At 40.7% G+C, this 18841-nt stretch overlaps 1 protein-coding gene across 4 annotated transcripts in view; it reads right to left on the bottom strand.

The window, feature by feature from the left end:
* Positions 1-4451: 4451 nt before the first annotated feature.
* Positions 4452-18841, bottom strand: part of GLDC (glycine decarboxylase) — a 90611-nt gene continuing 76221 nt past the window's right edge. For 3 of the 4 annotated variants that reach the window (XM_090274108.1, XM_090274105.1, XM_090274107.1), the window contains 5 exons: positions 18505-18616; positions 11202-11297; positions 7279-7451; positions 5913-5993; positions 4452-5156 (listed from right to left, as the gene is read on the bottom strand). In XM_090274108.1, coding sequence (XP_090130234.1) covers positions 5013-5156; positions 5913-5993; positions 7279-7451; positions 11202-11297; positions 18505-18616 — 606 coding nt within the window. In that variant the 3' untranslated portion in view covers positions 4452-5012. The remainder of the gene's footprint in view (positions 5157-5912; positions 5994-7278; positions 7452-11201; positions 11298-18504; positions 18617-18841) is intronic. The other variant, XM_090274106.1, reaches the window with a different exon arrangement.

Below are 18841 nucleotides of genomic sequence, written 5' to 3'. Positions count from 1 at the left end.
TTCAAATGATCTTCAGAAGTGCTTTTGTAGAAAATTCAAAATGTCACCGTTGAACTCTACCATTTTACTAGTGATGTTAAAGCACAATGCAACAATCAAAATAAAAGCACACTAAAATTTTTCTCGCTTCAGTTCTGAAAACCCTAACGTCTACAAGGGAAAAGTCTAGACACCCACAAAGTCCTAGAGGCCCATTTAAAAAAATAACTGTTTTTTTCAAATCTCCATCTATTCTATTGTGAAGGTACTTGATGCCACTGAACTGAAGAATTTTAAAAGGTTTACGTGCTACATGCAAAGTATATTTTACCACAGAAAAAGGAGGGGAGCCCTGGCTGGTGTGGCTCAGGGGATTGAGCGCGCCAGCCTGTGAACTGAAAGGTCACTGGTTTGATTCCTGGTCAGGGCACATGCCTCTGTTGCAAGCCAGGTCCCCATATGGGGACATGTGAGAGGCAACTGATTAATCACTAGCACATTGATGTTTCTCCCTTCCCCTCTCTCGAAAAGTAAATAAATCTTTTTTTAAAAATAAAGGTGCATTCTACACAAAGTCCAGAGGCAGTTTCAAGGCCCAGCATTTTGTACTTTGCTTGAAGAGAATTCACAGAAGGCACTGGAAATAGTGGTTTTTGCGACAGTGTCCCTCTTTGAGGTCAAGGATCATCCCTTTATTGACTTGATTCATATTTCTTTCTTTGTTGAACACAGACTACAGGTAGGACCCTGGTTCAGCACTGGGAATGCACTGATATACAAGATATGATCCCTGCTCTCAGAGAACTTGGTCTAATGAGGCAGACAAAAAAAAAAAAAATCAACAGAATAATTACTAATTGTGTTAAGAATATAGGGAAAAAATTAAATGCTAAGACAGAAAATGATAGAGCCCATTTAGTAGAAATGTGGGGAAGACCTTTTGGAGGAGAAGTTGAAAAATGAACAAACAGGAGCCAGCAAAGCAAAGGTGGCAGGGAGTGCTCCAGGTGGAAGATACCACACAGGTAAGGACCCACAGGTGGGAAAGTCAGGCGCACAAGTGTCAGGTGAAAACATGAGTGACAATACTGTAGTGAAGGGCAGATAGTTCACTTTGACACTTCATCACTTGCGTTTGCCTCTGATATATTTGGGGGGCAAGCAATGGATGAGGCTCTGGAGAAACAACTTTGGCTTTTAAACCGCTACCATGTTGCAGTCTGATAAATCAGAAAAGTGCTGTTCACCTCCAAGGATGTGGACTTACTGTTTTCACATCCTTGACCTTCCTCAGAAGGGGCTGCTCCGAGCCCTGATGGCTAGCTTGTGTTGAGAGCCTGGTTTTGGGTACAGGAAGGACAGGCTCCAGGTGAGCAGTGACCATAGAAGTGGGGTAGCCCGCTTTCACTGGTGGACATGGGAGCTATTCAGCTTGGGTTCAAGCAGTGGCTCTCTCACCAGCCGTGTGACCTTGGGCATCCCTCCATACCACTCCCCTTGTGTAAAAGTGGGATATTAGGAGGTTCGAATGAGAAATATATTTTAAACACTTAGTAGTACAGGACACCCGAGAAGTACTCAGTAGATAGCAATCATTTAATTATGTTAAAAGGGAGCCATGGATCCCAACACTTTACTGCTTAGTTAGGCTGAAATAAATGGTTTTACAGAGTTTTTTAAAGTGGGAGAATAAGTGGACGACTTGTAGAGCATTCAGTAGAGCACTCACACCTTTGGTCCAGATCACTATCGCAACTTGAGTGAGAGTTGACTGAGCTGCTGCATAGGAACCAAGTAGCCAGGACTAGGGCACGTGCTTAACAACGATCAGGGAAGAACATGTGAAGCCTTTGCTATTTCCGGGAGGAACATCTGTGGCTGTTACTTGTCTACCTGAAACCCATTCTCCCCCTTTTCTCTAATTAACAAACTCCTGATTTCTTTGTGGGCAGTATCATGCCCGGGTAAAAGACCACTCCATGACCATTCCAGCGAGGAGTGGCCATTTGAACCAAAGCTGGCCAGTTAAAAGCAAGCAGACTTCCGGCTAAGATGGAGGCCTAGAAAGACACATTGGGTCTCCCTCCACAACTAAGAAGGAATATAACTACCTCAAAACTAGAGACAACCAGAAGTTCCAGAAAAACCGCATGGAAGTCCAACAAAGTTATAAAGAAGAAATATCCAGACAGGTAGGAGGGGTGGAGCCAGGGCGGAGAGGACACGGCGGTGGTAGCAGTGACAGCAGCAGCAAGCCAGTGAAAAGCGCAGTCACACATTTTAAAAAGTGGGGAGGGACACCTGAGGAACGTTCCCAGCTCCTGACCAGATCGAGCAACCCACGGTTCCAGCGCCAGAGAAAATTAAGCCTCATTGCTTCTGACTGTGCAAACAAGTGGGAGTTGGGGTGGAGAAAGAAACTGCCGGTCTCTCAACAGAGTCCACTTGTTTAAAGGACCCCCACGGTCCTGGAACATCTGCAGACCCACCCACTGTGGTAACTACAGCCAGGGCAGCAGTAAGAGAGAAACCAGTCCCATACAAAAGTGGGAGAAGTGACTGGAAAAGGGGCAAGTGCTGAGCAAGCGGCATTGTTTCCTCTCTGACCCCTCCCCCACATACAGCACCACAATATGGTGAAATGGGTCACCCTATACTGATGAATACCTAAGGCTCCGCCCCTTTTAACATAACAGGAGCGAGAGCCCTAAGACAAAGAGGTAAACACAGGAGCCTGTCAAAATGAGGAGACAGAGAAATATGGCCCAAAGGGGGAATGGGGAACGGATCAAGGTTCCAGTGGGAGAACTAAGCAATGAGGAGATAGCCAACCTAACAGATGTAGAATTCAAAACACTGGTGATAAAGATGGTCACAGGCTTGACAGATATGCTTGAGTATGGCAAATGCAGAAGGGAAGAAGTGAAGGTTATGCTAAGTGGAATGAAGAAAAATCCACACAAAACCAATGAGGAAGGGAAGGAAAATGGGGTTCAAATCAATGATTTGGAACATAAGGTAGAAAAAACAGTCAACCAGTACAGTATGAAGAAACAAGAATTGAAAAAAATGAGGAGAGGCTTAGGAACCCCTGGGACAACTTTAAACGTGCCAACATCTGAATCATAAGGGTGCCAGAAGGAGAAGAGGAAGAGAAGAAATTGAAAACTTAGTTGAAAAAATAAGAAAGGAAAACTTTACTGATTTGGTAAGGGAAATAGACATACAAGTCCAGGAAGCATAGAGAGTCCCAAACAAGCTAGACCCAAAGCGGACCACACCAAGACACATCATCATTAAAAGGCCAAAGGTTAAAGATAAAGAGAGAATCTTAAAAGCAGCAAGAGAAAAGCAGAGAGTTGCCTACAAAGAGGTGTCTATAAGACTCTCAGCTGATTTCTCAAAAGAAACTGCAGGCAAGAAGGGACTGGCGAGAAGTATTCAATGTGATGAAAAGCAAGGACTTACAACCAAGACTACTCCATCCAGCAAAGCTATCATTTAGAATGGAAGGGCAGATGAAGTGCTTCCCAGTCAAGGTAAAGCTAAAAGAGTTCATTATCACCAAGCCATTATTATATGAAATGTTAAAGGGACTTACTCAAGAAAAAGAAGATCAAAACTATGACCACTAAAATGACAACAAACTCACAACTATCAACAACTGAATCTAAAAAATAAAAACAACTAAGTAAACCAGAATAGGAACAGAATCATAGGATGGGGATCATTTGAAGGGTTATCAACTGGGAAGGGGGAAGGGGAGAAATGGGGAAATGGTGTAGGGACTAAGAAGCATAACTGTTTGGTACAAAATAGATGGGGGGAAGTTAATAATACAGGAAAGGGTGAAGCCAAAGAACTTATATGCATGACCCATGGACATGAACTAAGTGAGATGGGATTGTTGGGGGAGAGGGGGTACTAGGACAAGGGGAGCAAGTGGGGGGGGATTGGGACTACTGTAACAACATAATAAATTTTTTTTTTTTAAAAAAGCAAGCAGAAGTTACCAGGTGGAACCTCCGGGAAAGTATTTCAAAGGAAGCTGACGTGGATGGATTTTGCCTTGTCTCTTGTTTTCCCTCTTTTTTTTCCTATCTGGAATATGTATGTAATACCTAGATATGCAGCAGCCATCTTAAGACAAGGATGAAGACTATATGCAAAGAAAGGCAGAGCAGAAAGACTAAAGGAAGCTTACCACTTGGCTTCCTACCTCTGGACTTATTGCTAGATGAGAAAAAATAAACTACTATTTGATTAAACTTCCGTAATAGGGTTTCAGTTACCCGCAACCTAATACATTCTAACAAAAAGGGCCAAGTGGTATTCACTGCTAACCAAGACATATACACTGTTTCTTTAGCCAGCCAAAGAGAAAACTGAAAATGTAACAGTCTCATTACCCTTCAAATCCCTCTGAACCTCTACATGGAAGATTGAAAAAATGGACCGAGAAGGCATTCTTTGAATTGAAATGCTTTTATTAGAATACTAATAATTAAAGATAAAAAAACCCACACACATGAGAAAAACACTCAAATGCTATTACAGTACAGATTAAGCAAATTAGAGAAAAAGACTTCTGTGGCACATACAAAATGTAAACATTTGCCCTGGGAATTCCCACAGATGGCATAGTCCATAAGGACTTATTTGGAACAAAAATGTCTATTGAGTTCCCAATTTAGCTTTTACAATGTCTATAAACTTGCTGCATTGAAAGTTAAAAGTTCCTAGCACACCCCAAATTTTCTATGCAAAAAACTAAAAATGGATCCCAATCAAGGTGATTTGAACATCAACTGCTACCAGTGGAAGCAGAAGTACCAAAGCAAATCAATCTTCCAACTATGAGCTCCCACTCACTACAGTAGTTGTATTTACACTGGCCTTGACAGAGATTACAAAAGTATACACAGTATATAAAACCTCTACTTGAGCCTGGGGTGGTAGATGAAATATTTCTTGCTTATCAAATGCTCCAGAGAGAGGTATTGAATCAGTCACTTGAACTCAGGGAGAGAGGACTAAGAAGAGGCCCTCTTCTGTTCAGAAAATGGCGACTCATAAACTTCCATGGGTGGGCAGGTACAAACCAGGTGCTGATCTCCATAGATGTCATCAATCCGGGCAATGGTTGGCCAGAATTTGTTCTCTGGTTTCACAAAGGGCTGCAAGAACAAAGGATGGAAATACTCTGCGACATTCTGAGAGGTTTCTCTTGAAGAGGAGATTGCAATGATATCCCCACAAAGACACCACTAGCCCAACAAGTACTCAAAAAGTGTAAAAAGCTAAAAGCCACTCCCTCATTACCATTCCCTCAAATCCAACTTTTGATGCTTGTCCCCACCCCATCATATAAACGGCACAGCATTTTCTCCTTCATATAGGAACCAGGAAAGAGGGGACTCCTACGGACCCACAAGGAGGACCGGGAGTCCTCATTCCCCATTCCCTGTTCCCCATTCCCTGTTACCTTTCTTTCCATTCCCCTTGCTCCAACGGGCCCTTGAGTTGGTCCAGGAGCTGCCTCTCCCCTCCTTCCTACCTCTCCCTTTTTCCCTCAGTAAATCCAAAAAGAAAAAAAGAACCAGGAAAGGAAGAAAAATTGCCTTTGGGGCCATCTCACTGCTGGGTGATGGTACAAAACATCTACTTGACAGGGACTCCCATTTGGTCTTCCTCCACTGTGCCCTGCAGGTTCCCAGGCCTGTGGCTGACACTTGGACTCTGACTTCAGAGATCAGAAAGCCAATGCCTGTGTTCTGCCAACCACCCTTGTCATGACCCACATTTCACAAGGTGTCCCACATATGATTAATAGGAAGCTATAAAAGTGGGAGCTCTTCCAAGTAGGCGATGGCCCCTCGTATGCATGTGAACACTATCCCAGCTGGCACAGTCAGCTTTAGAGGAGAACTTACGAGTGGGAATGCTGCCACCTCTCTAGAATATGGCCGATCCCAGTGCGAGGATGTGACACAGGTCAGGGAGTGTGGAGACATCTGAGACAGACATGGGTGGGAGAGGGATCAGAGCAGAATACTGCCTTCTCAATCAGGGGCTTCTGACAGAAGCCTGAGGACAGAGAAGGCTATTGTTTTGTTTCAATCTGGGGGGAAGGAAATCTTGGTAGGAAATTTTTTATTGTGAATTATTTCAAATATCAGAAAGTTATGGTAATATAATAAGCATATCTACTGCCCAGTATAAATCAACACTTTGTCATATTTGCTTAGCTTTTTAAAATAAGCATTATAAACAGTTCAAACTGCCTGTATTTGCCCTCCTCCCCAGTGATAACCACTATTTTGAACTTGGTGTTCACAATTCTTACCATGTTTTTATACAATTACTGTACATATTAATAACACATAGCATGGTTTGGTACATTTTTAAACCTTGTATCATCCTATGAGTATTATTCTCCACTTGCTTTTTGTAACACAGTATTATGTTCTTTAGATGTCTATTAGAATTTTTAAACAGCCTAAAATCTAAAAGAATCAGCAGTATCCAGAGAAAAATAACAGTACAAATGATCATACTGTATTCCTTCATTACCCTGTCAAGTTCACACTAAGGTGCCTGCCTTCTCCTGCCAGCTTCCCTGAACTTGTTCAGCTTCTCTGAGCATCTCACATGTGTTGTCGGCTTAGAGCCACAACAACGCAACCATGGCCTTCACAGTATTCTCAATTCATGACACCCCAGCTTAATAATATCTACACTTAACAAGAAACTTAGGGTTTTGACCAGATATAAAATGAACATATTTTGGAAGAGGTAGGGTAATGCCTAACAAATTTTTCTCCAACAAAAGCCATAAAAACTGTAAAACATTCAGGCTAAGTACTGATCTAGTTGTTCTAAGTGGTAACTTTGTAATATAAGAAATTATCTTTATCCCAAGTTTGTGAGGTAAATAATCTCACTAGAATGTATCAAACAGAGGCACAGAAAACACTTCCTCAACTAAATAGAGCCTTTCAGCCTCTGCTCCCTCCTTTCAACCAGCTGGGTGCATGTGCTGTGGAGCTCCCACAGCTCCAAAACAATTACATAAACAAAGTTAAGATACAGAAAATATCTACATTGTACCTAAGTAACCATTATATTCAAGATTTAAACTTCTAAGTAATGAATGCATCATCTTCTCAGAAGAATGATGTTAACTCTAGGCAAGAATATCATCTTCTGATGAGAGAGTTCAGGGGTTGCTGACAGACACACTAACCCAACAACTCTCCTCTCTGGGACATTTGGGATCAAGTGCCAGCACCCACACACCTTCAGTGGATTGACCCTAGGGTCGATCCGGCCCTCCTCAATGTCGGCGATTTCCTGCCGAATGCTGATCATGGCGTCACAGAATCTATCCAGCTCTGCCTTGTCTTCTGACTCAGTGGGCTCAATCATGAGAGTCCCTGCCACTGGCCAGGACATGGTAGGAGCATGAAATCCTGCAAGGGAGACAGGACAACCTGTGTCACTAATTTTGACCTCCCTAATTTGGAAGAGGCACTCCCTATCTTATAAATTATCCCAGGGAAATCATCGAATAAATTTGCTAATACAGGATCTGGGAATTCATTTCAGCACTGTTTATGAAAGAAAATGTAGGAAATAATATCCAACAGTAGAGGATCAGTTAAGCAAATTTTATAGATTATCCACACAACCATCAAAATTCTGTAAATATATGTTTGTTAAATTGGGTAAACATTCAAAAATATTAAGTGAAAAAAACAAGCTACATAATGATATTACCTCATTTTATTTAAGAAAATGACAAGTATTTATATGTATATATTTGTATATATATGTGTATTATGAGGGAGGACACCTTGAAGAATAAATAGTAAAGAATACCAAAGAATAAATATTAAAAGAATACTAAAAAATAAATACTAAATGAATACTAAAGAATAGTAAAATTTTATAGGTTATTGCCAGAAAATGAAACAGGGATTTTTATTTCTTTGTATTTCAGAATTTTTCTATAGTCTTCATCTATTATTTGCAATTAAGAGAAATTAAAATATTAAAGCCTATCAAAAGTTGAATAATGTAACAGGCAGTAAGGAGCCTGGAGTGAGTGTCACTGTCCCCAATATTTGGGCACTGTGTGGCACGTCTTTGCCTTTACACTGAACACAGGCTGAAGGTGTTTCTACATTTTCTTAAGTTTTCACATGCAAGATGAATTGACAAGAAACACGATCAAGTGAGAGATTTCCTGGACAAGAGCCAAAAACAACTTCTGCCTTATTTTACACTTTTTCTGTGAAACTTTAAAATATGAAGAACAACTCCCAGGTTGATACACCTGTCAGTTAGGTTTGCTCTAGAGCACAATAGTTCCCAATTCTGGTACATTATTATGTGGGTGCTTGAGCATCATGCCATAAAAATTGTCAACATTTTATCACCAAAATTTTCTAACATATCAGTAAGTCAGAAGGAGTGAACACCCAAACACCTTCCACCTAGATTCTACAATGATACTTTGTTTGCTTTATAATATATCTATTCATCCATCCATCTTACTTTTAATGCATTTCAAAGTATGTTGCTGTCATAAGTACACTTCTCCTTTAAACACATATCATTAACTAGAACTCAGTATCTGGTTCACATATTTTTGTAAAAAATTTTACGTACAGTGAAATGCACAAATCTTAAGTACACCATTTAATGAGTTTTGACAAATGCATAAAACTGTCACCCAAACCAGAAAGGAATTTGATTTTTTTTTAAACAAAAAGTTGGTATTACGAAGTCTGACCCCAATTCCATGTAAGTAAATTCAGCCCAACATATTCTGCTGTACTGGTTTCCATATGCAGAACCATCTGAGTTGGCTTGGAAACACAAATTCCTGGATCTTGACCCTGATTCAGGCAGTCCAAGGTAGGGCTCAGAAATCTGGGTCTAAAAACTCTCCAAGAAGCCTTGGCTGGTGTAACTCAGTGGATTGAGTGCTGGCCTGTGAACTGAAAGGTCACTGGTTCAATTCCCAGTGAGGGCACATGTCTGGGTTACAGGCCAGGTTCCCAGTTAGGGGCGTGCAGGAGGTAACTGATCAATGTCTCTCTCACACATGGATGTTTCTCTCCCTCTTTTTCCCTCCCTTCCCTCTCTGTAAACAAATACATAAATTAAAAAAACTTTTTAACTTTCCAGATGATTCCAATCATTAATTATGTTTGAAAAAATCTGCCCTAAGGCAGTGAGCCCCACATTTGTCTGACACTTCTCTGTTAAGACTGATCCTTCCCTACTCCTTCCTATAGCTCAGTTGGTTAGAGCATTGTCCAGATATGCCAAGGTTGCCGGTTTGATTCTTGGTCAGGGAACATACAAGAATCAACGAGTGAATGCATAAATAAGTGGAACAATAAATCGATCTCTCTCTCACTTCCTTTGTCTCTCTAAAATCAATAAATAAAAATAAATTTAAAAAAAAAAAAAAAAAAAAACTCACCCATGGGGGTGCTTGTTAAATATACAAGGAACACTAGGCCTTTCCCCTGGAAATTCTTTTTATTTAATTCTTATTTTTATTTATTTATTTTTTAAGAGAAAGGGAAGGAAAGAGAGAAATATCAATTTTTTGTTCCATTTATTTATGCATTCATTGGTTATTCTTATATGTGCGCTGACTGAGGATCGAATCTGCCACCCTGGCACATCAGGACGTCATGTCAACTGAGCTACCCTGCCAGAGTACCCCTGGAAATTCTGATTCCGTAGGTATGACTAAGATCCAGAATCTGTATCATCATTTTCATTGTTGTTTTTTTACTTATTCACTCATACATTCATTCATTCTCTCTCTCATTAAACACATGTATCCTATGAGCCTACTATGTACTAGGCTCCTGGACAATTGTGGGCTTAGGGCAAGTGTGGCAATCACTCCACCAAACATTAAAATAACATCAAGGTTGAATAGAAAAGAACTTGTAAATACTGGGTGGTAACTTCAATTGCCACCTCCCTGCTGGTCCCTTCTCCCTCTCCCTCCACATGCTGCTGCAGTCAGGTGTGATGCCAGGACACTGAGTCAGGTTACAGGAGCAGCCAAGGGGAGACTCTAATGAGCTAACTGCCAATTTCATTAATGAAACCATTCTCTGGCTTCCCACTTATTATCAGTGTAACTTTGCATAATAAGATCATCCATTCAAGAGAGAATGAGTCAAACATGTGGGATTTCCACTGTGATGCAGTAGTAAACCTACTACATTATTAATGTTTTCACTTTCCTTATTAAAAGAAGTCATTCAAATCATCATTAAAATTCAGATAGGGCTCCACATCCATTGAAAAGCAAGGTTCTCTCCAACTTAGACTTTCTGAGAACTGAATGGTCTTTGATATTAATACTGTCACTAAGAAAATATTTTAATAAGGGCTGTGTTGAATGAACATCCACTAATATACAAAATCCTTCAAAGAAAACTGCATCATCTCTGTGCAAATTCCTTCATCTCTAGAGGCAACTGAAACAGCTATGTCATGACTGAAATGGTTATAATTATGAATCTAGTCCTGGCTGGGTGGCTCAGTTGGTTGGAGCATTGTCACCACACACCAAAAGGGTGTCGGTTTGATCCCCGGTCTGGACATGTACAGGAGGCAACCAATTGCTGTTTGTCTCTCACATTGGTCTCCATCCCCCTTCTCTCTCACTCTCACTCTTGCTCTCTCTTGCTTTCTCCCTTCTCTCTAAAATCAATAAACATATCCTCAGTGAGGATTTAAAAATACATATATGAGTATAAAATGCCATATATCTCTAATACTGATACAGGTTTCTTGCTCCATTGTTTTTCCCATTACACCTTACTTTAATTTCATGGACCTCTGTTTACCAGTCTGAGAGCAACAATCATTTTCTTTGGGATTTTTAATTTTATTAACTATACAGACTTCTTTTCTTGGTTGCATGGAATAAAGATGCATGATTTAATATCATTCAAAGGGCAGTACAAATGCAGTCAAAAGGGAGAGTTTTTCTCTATCACTCTGAAAGTTGCCCAGAACCCTGGATTCCCCATTTAGACTATGGATCAGTTTCCTGTGATAACCGCACATTCAGTTTGTGCCTCCAGGAGGTGGTCCATAGCCAGCACGGGCAGCTGCTTGAAGGCTGAAGCCCCCAAGTTCCTTTCCCTACAAGGGGTCACTCTCATGAGACCACTTACCATAATCCTGAAGCCTCTTGGCCACATCCACAGCCTCAATATTTGCAGACTTTTTGAAGGGTCTTGTATCCAAAATAAATTCATGAGCCACATAACCTATTTGGGAAAATTGTTTCATTTCAAGATTAGTACCAGCTTGTTGTTTTACCCAAGCAAAGAAGCAAATAGATCAGCTTTATAATGCTTATTAAAATGCATTGTAAGTTTATAGTTGAAAACAAAGGCTTCTCTTATCACAAATAAAAACTTTTAACACGTAACACCAGTGTATCCGATCCTCAGTGCATAACACACTCATAAGCCAAGAGGCTATTGGGAGGTGGATCTTTGGAGCCAAGGCACTGCTGGAACATTCAACAGATTTCAGGGGATGAGATTAATTCTAACTCTGGGGCCTGAAAATCTACTTGCAATAGTTATCTCAGGCCTGATCCTTCTATACGAAGTATCTATAAAGCTAAAGATCCATTGACACCCTTTTCAGCAACTTTGCCCCCAACATCAAAAAACTGTTTCTTCTGTGTATTTGTAAATACACTAAACATATATCTATGACATATAGATTTTATGGGATTCTTCAAAGGAGCCTTTGAAGTTTCGGTTTCAGACTGAGAATTAGAAATAGGGACTGTCAGAGAGCACACCACAACTGCAAGGAGTTGATGAAGCCAAAGTCTCTGTGGGCGTCAGTTCACTTTGTGCTGGTTCGTAAGCTGATTGCCTCTCTATGCCCAGGCTGCTGTCTCCCAAGTGTGAGCTGTTGACCACCCATCCATTGACAAAAGTAAATCACCCAGAAGTTAGCATTTTCATAAATAGAAAAACATTCCTGGAAGCTTCCCAAATTCCATGGCCCACACAACTGATGAATTTCCTTTGAGGGAAGTATCTATGCATGAGATAATAATACACTCTTTCTTACCCTCCTTTCCTGACTCCCAGCAAACAATGAATCTACTTACAGGTGTTGGGGTAGAGGGACTCCTTGAGCCTGAGAATAGCTCCTCTAGTCATTAACAGTCCCTGAAGATAGTCTGTGAACTGCTCTGATTTTCATGTAGTGAGTACATATGAAAGGACTGGTTTTGTTTGAATATAAAAGTATGAGATCTTGAGACTTTGAATATACTGTCACTGCATATTTTTAAAACACACTTTCTAACAATGATAATTAAATCTGTGAGGAGTGTCACATAGCCGATATATCTCCTAGGATATGGGAAACAAAGGGAAAAAAGATAAACTAATGGGACTATATCAAACTAAAAGCTTCTGCACAGCAAAAGAAACCATCAACAAAATGAAAACGGAACTCACTGTATGGAAGATCATATTTGCCAATGATACATCTGAACGTATACAAGTCAACACCAGGAAAACAAACAACCCAGTTAAAAAATGGGCTAAGGACCTGAATAGACACTTCCCCAAAGAGGACATAGAAATGGCCAATAGACGTGAAAAAATGCTCAATGTCACTAATCATCAGAAAAATGCAAATTAAAACCATAATGGCATATCACCCAGAATGGCTACCATCAATAAATCAACAAATAACAAGTGTTGGCAAGGACGTGGAGAAAAGGAAACTCTTGTGCACTGTCTGTAGGAATGCAGACTGGTGCAGCCACTGTGGAAAATAGTATGGAAGTTCCTCAAAAAACTAAAAATGGATCTACCTTTTGACCCGATGATCCCACCCCTGGGAATATATCCTAAGAAGCCCAAAATACCGTCAGAAAAAATATATAACCCCTATGTTCATAACAGCATTACTTATAATAACCACAACCTGGAAATAGCCCAAGTATCCATTTACACAGTGGTACATTTACCCTTAGCAATAGCATGGATGGAGCTGGAAAGTATTATGCTAAGCAAAATAAGCCGGTCAGAGAAAGACAGATACCGTATGATCTCACTCATATATGGAATCTAATGAACAAAATAAACTGACAAACAATAAAACCAGAGACATGGACACTTGGAGCAGACTGACAGATCTCAGAGGGGAGAGAGGTGGGGGAGGACTGGAAGAGATCAGACAAAGAACATATATATACATAGCATGGCCCATGGGTGAAGGCCATGGGGAGGACAGGGGCTGGGAGGAGTGGGGCTGAGGGAAGGAAATGGGGGACATCTGTAATAGTGTCAACAACAACAACAACAAAATTGTGAGGAGTGTGATTCAAAAGTAGAAAGTTGTCTTTGTAGGTAGGTAAACTCAGGGGGAAAAAGTGCCAGTTGGAAGGTTCTGGAGGAAAATCAGGTGGTTAGAGTCCTCATCAACTGTTAAGTCCAGGGATCCTAAATGCCCTACTATGCTACTCCATTTTGGGAGCCCAACCTTTGACCTTTCTCCTCTGGACCTTTAGCAGCCAACCCAGCGTTGTAACAATGACAAGGAAGAAGGCTAATGAAGCTCTATTCTGCAGGACACTCAGTGGCAGAAGGAGAGGAGAAGAGGGACACTGGACAGCGGAGAGGACTTGCTCTTGCTTGTGGGCCGAGAGCAGAATCTTCCAGAAGTTCAGTAATAGTTGAAAGGCCCCATCAAGCCAAGCATAGCCCAGCACTGCTAATACCAAGACTTCATCTGCAGAGGCCCCCTCCACAGCGAAGTGGTTTGGGAAGAGCTCCATTTTCAAAATGAGGTTCAGATGTTATTTTATAAATCCATAGTCTAATGCATTCAAATAGAAACTGTAGTGGAATTCCAGCATCTCTCTCTCTCTCTCTCTCTCTCTCTCTCTCTCTCTCTCTCTCTCTCTCTCTCTCTCTCTCTCTCTCTCTCCTTGAGGCCTAAAAGGGGTGAAATTTAAACTTGGTGGCTTTTGGAGGCCAGATCCCAAGATGTTCATTTTTGTTTGCAGTTTTTAAGGAGAAAAGATATACAAACCTTCTATGGCATATGGTGAGTCAGAGCAATCTAAAGTAGAAATTGTATAAACTGATCAGCACAAGTTTTAATTTTCATTGAGTAGGTGTTTCCGCTGGGTCTAACCATAACTATAACTGATAGTCTGAATAGAGACCAAGTCAAAGGAGCAAGGAGGAGGGGGGGGGGATGATGGAAAAGCAAAATAAAAGTGGCTTGGCTCTAGGATTGCAACATCCTCTCTCCCAACCCCCCGAGAAGTTAATCATCTTCCGAGGCTATATAATGTGCTACAGAAAAAGGAGACTTCTCAAAATCCACCATGAGAGACGGCTTATCTTAAGCCTCAGAGTGACTGCCTAGAAATATATGGACTCACTAGCTGATTACTCCATATAATCAGCTTGGGTGGGGAATCAATGCTCAGTCAAGCTTTTCAGTTGTTATCCAGGGACCACAACTAACAGAATCAAAACTCCTGACAGTTTCCCTCAGAATGAGGTGGGTTAGGCAGGGCCTGTGGCCTCAGGAAGGGTCTCTTCCAAGCCAGGAACATGAGGGCCCAGCTCCAGAGGCCCATGCCTGCCCATTCAAGGTCACTGGGAAACCTCTTCAAGGACAAGAATTCCCAAGCAGAGTTAAGTTTGTCCAAGGTTAAAACAGAACAGGCATTTAAGAATTTAAAACATAAATAAAACATTGGGATATAAGCAAAGTTGTCTAATCCATGACAGGAGCTCCAATTAAATCAAAAAGTGAGCTTAGTCTCCACAAGAGTAGACAGATACATGTGAATTAAAAATTTTTTTTTAATTTAATGATTTTAGAGAAGGAGAGAGGAAAGGTGACAGAGGAAGAGAGGGAGAGACAGAGAGAGAGGGAGAGAAAGAAACCTTGATTTGTTGTTGCACTTATTTATGCATCCATTGGTTGATTCTTTTACGTGCCCTGATGGTGATCGAACCTATAACCTTTGTATATCAGATGATGCTCTAACTGACTGGGCTACTGGGCTAGGGCAAAATTTTTTAATTCATCCTTTAAAAGGTATCATTTTATATGAGGTAATTCCTTTCTTTCCACATCCTAGCAGAATAAATATTACTGCTGCTCCTCATCCCAAGTCTTCTTTTTTTAATTGGTCACTTGTGGTTTTTTTTTTTTTTTTCAATTTTTCTTATTGTTGTTCTATTACAGTTGTCCCAATTTTCCCCCATTGCTCTCTCCTGCCCTGCCCACCTCCCCCCTCTTCCAGTAAATCCCCACCCTGTTGTCCATGTCCATGGGTCATTTACATTATTTCCTTGACTAGACCCTTCTTTCCCCCTTTCTACCCCTCCCCCTTCCCCTCTGGTCACTGTCAGTCTGTTCCTTGTTTCCATGCTTTTGGTTCTGTTTTGCTCATTTGTTTGTTTTGTTTATTAGGTTCTCATCCCAATTCTTGCCTATCACTTCTTTGCTTTGCAAAACCATAAGCCTCAACTGTTTAGCTGGTATTTTCAAATCTCTCAAAGAAACGGTTCATAAAGAGAGGCCTGGAGTTCATTAGAATTATTGCCTCATAGTCATTGGTAAGTCCGAAGTCTTATTTAGAACTAGTAAATAGAATTAAGATGAATAATGGTCTTTGAATAGTGCCTTTCGACATTTTGGAATACAATGTGTTTCAAAACATTTCTAATTTGGGCCCCTGGGAGGTACAGTGATAATTCTTTCCTAGGCTCTAAAATACGAAGCCTCAAATTGTGTGAGTGTGTGTAGCAGATCAAACATGAGACAATTTTTGGTTTTGTGAACTCTGGGGTTGGGTAATAAAGTCTGTGATCACTAAACTTTTTCTGCTTGGGATGAGAAACAGAATTCATTATTTAATTCTGGGGTAAACTGTCAAAACAAATGGAAATTTCATCTTTTTTTGTGTGTGTATGTGCTGCAAATCCCTTTGGACTGGGACCATCTCTGCCCAAAGCAGTCACTTAAATTCTAAGCATGCAGCAAGCACCCCAGAAACACTAGCTCACTTTCCTCTCTACTGGGAGCTGCCCAGCCCCACACACTCCAGATAACATTTACTCCTGCTTTAAAAAACAAGACTTTGCATCACACAACTCTGGCTCATACTAAAAATCACTGAATTGTATATTTTAAGCGGGTAATTTGTGTGGTATGTGAATTCTATCTCAGTGAAGTTGTCAAATATAGTTAACCATAAAGAAATTTTCAAGATAAGAAATATTCAATATAAATTTTTTTAAAATAGGAAAATATGCACAAATCTTGATTAAATTAAAGCAAAAAGATAGCTTTTGACTCATCAAATTGGCAAAAAGACATTTTGGTCTCGGTTTGTGTTGCATTTTCATGCTCACTAGGCCCTGGTGCAATGGTCATTCTCATCCGCTAACAGTGGGAGACAAATTGGTACGAAGTCTCTGAGGGGACAACTCAGTCATATGTATCAAGAGATTAAATGAGTTCATATCCTCTGACACATAATTTCCCTTCTACAACTCTAACCTAAGGAAATAATCAGATTTTTTTTAAATCTAAGTAAAGGATAGTCATTGCAGCATTATTAGAAATGCACACTCAGCGGAAAGCCTATAGAATTGCTTTGATCATGGTGCACTCACACAGAACTGACGTAGCCACTTTCGAAGAGCATTTCATGGCATGGGGAAATGATCACAATATAACATAAAGTTAAAAAACAGGATACAAACTGTCTTTATAATATGATCTCAACTGTCGAAAATTAAGATGAGAAGGAATACAGCAACACATTAATAGTAGTTAGGTCTGCTGGGTAGAACCATGGATCATTTACATTCTCTTCCTCATACTTTTTTATTTGCCAACTTTTCCCTGTTGAGTGTCTATATATTATTATATAACCAGACAAAACAAATACTGAAGCTATCCCTGAAAGTCAATACATAAGCAGTATGCATTTCTCAGCACAAGAGATGTATTTGAGTTAATGAGTAGCTCTAGTAGCTTCTTTAATATCCACTTCAGAAACATTTCATTGTGCTGCTTAGAGACATTCTGCCCACAACTTTCTTTCCTAATCTCTGGGGAGCTTTCCTACCCAGAGCTTGTGGTTATTTAGTTCTTTTCTATTTTCAAGCTCTAGAACCACCCTTTTGGGTGTATATTTATAAGGCAAGACCAGCCTTTAAATTAAAAATCACAGATGTAAATGTACATTCCTCCTGGGCCAGAGAAACTCAAAGCTAAAGAGGGACATCTTTCCTGTGGCCCAAGGTCTGGGCTCACTGCTTACTGACCGAGTCCCCTCTGTTTCTGCTCTTGGATTCTGAGTCCACAGCCTACACACTGTGCCCACCTGGTACCACCCCTTCCCACTGCCTCCAGGGTGACTTTGTTCCTGCATCCATTACAAGCCTAAGAGGTTTAGAGGTTTACCTGAAATTTCTCTTTACATTCAACTTATGAGTAACTCTCACTGATTCTACTTCTTTATTATTATTTTTAATCCTCACCAGAGGACATTTTCATTTGCTTTTTAAGAGAGAGATGGGGGAAGAGAGAGAGAGAAACATCAATGCGAGAGAAATATCTATTGGTTGCCTTTCTGTGCACCCAGACTTGGGATCTGCGCCAGGACTCAGGATTGCACGTGCCTGCCCCTGGACCAGGGATAAACCCGAAACCTGGGTATGTGCCTTGACCAGGAATCGAACCTGCAACCTTTCAGTTACAGGATGAACTCCAACCATTGAGCCACACTGGCCAGGACTGATTCTACTTCTAATAGCATGTTCATCCAATGTCATTGCCTTAACAATTTCAACATTCTCAATCCTGCCATTCCTCTCCTCAAAAACCTTTCTGGCTCAGAGGTAAAATCCAGAGCCTTCCAAGACCTTCAAGGCTCCAGGACACCTCTCCAACCTCATCCTCATCTGCTCCCTCTCCTATCCCACCCTTCAACCCATGCAACACTCCCGCCACCCAGACCACTCCTTTGTCCTTTGCTTCCTCCTGGATCTCTGTTTACCTGGACTCAACTACACTTCCTTCCAGACTCATCTCAAATGGCTCCTCTCAGAAGGCTATTCCAGCTATTCCGCTCTGCCTCTGACCAATCTAAATTCCTCTACTTTTGGAGCCATTCCCATATCCCTTTGTGAGGTATGGAGCTTGTGGCATTTATGTATATATCTCTCAGTGGTGTTGACCTAGGCTGTGTAGACTAATTTCATCACAGAGCTTTGCAAATGCTGATATCCCTGAACTGTTCACTAAATTGAAGTTATTTCCAGTAACTACACTTTTCTCTAGTATGTGCTAAGAAACACACCTTTTCCACACACTTCAGAAAACCACATCTACTGGGCCAAACTTGGTTTGGCCAAGGAAAAAACAAAGTGATGGTAGACTAAAGTTAATACTTGCCTTTTGCACCCCGGAAAAGGACTCTGTAGTGCTTTTCTAATCGCTTGGCCATATAGTTGGCATTTAAAATAGCAATTTCTGTAGCTTGTTTAAGGCCTTTGCCTCCCATCATCTGCAATAGAGGGAAAAGAGCCATCAACCACAGAACAGGTAAATCCAACGGGCATTAAACAAAGACACTCAGAGAAATCCCCCCACAAAGGAAGTCAGCCCACCATCACTCTGCAAACTACAAATGAGTGGAAAATCCTAACAAGAACATCTGTCAGTTCTCTTAAGCCTGAAATAATTTTTGGTTTCCTTCTTTGAACAGTAATCTTACATTTCTTATTATAAT

This window comes from Furipterus horrens, unplaced genomic scaffold (genome assembly GCF_987537825.1).
Source record: "Furipterus horrens unplaced genomic scaffold, mFurHor1.1.pri manual_scaffold_4, whole genome shotgun sequence".
Taxonomy (NCBI): Eukaryota; Metazoa; Chordata; class Mammalia; order Chiroptera; family Furipteridae; genus Furipterus; species Furipterus horrens.
This window is presented reverse-complemented; position numbering and strand designations above follow the sequence as displayed.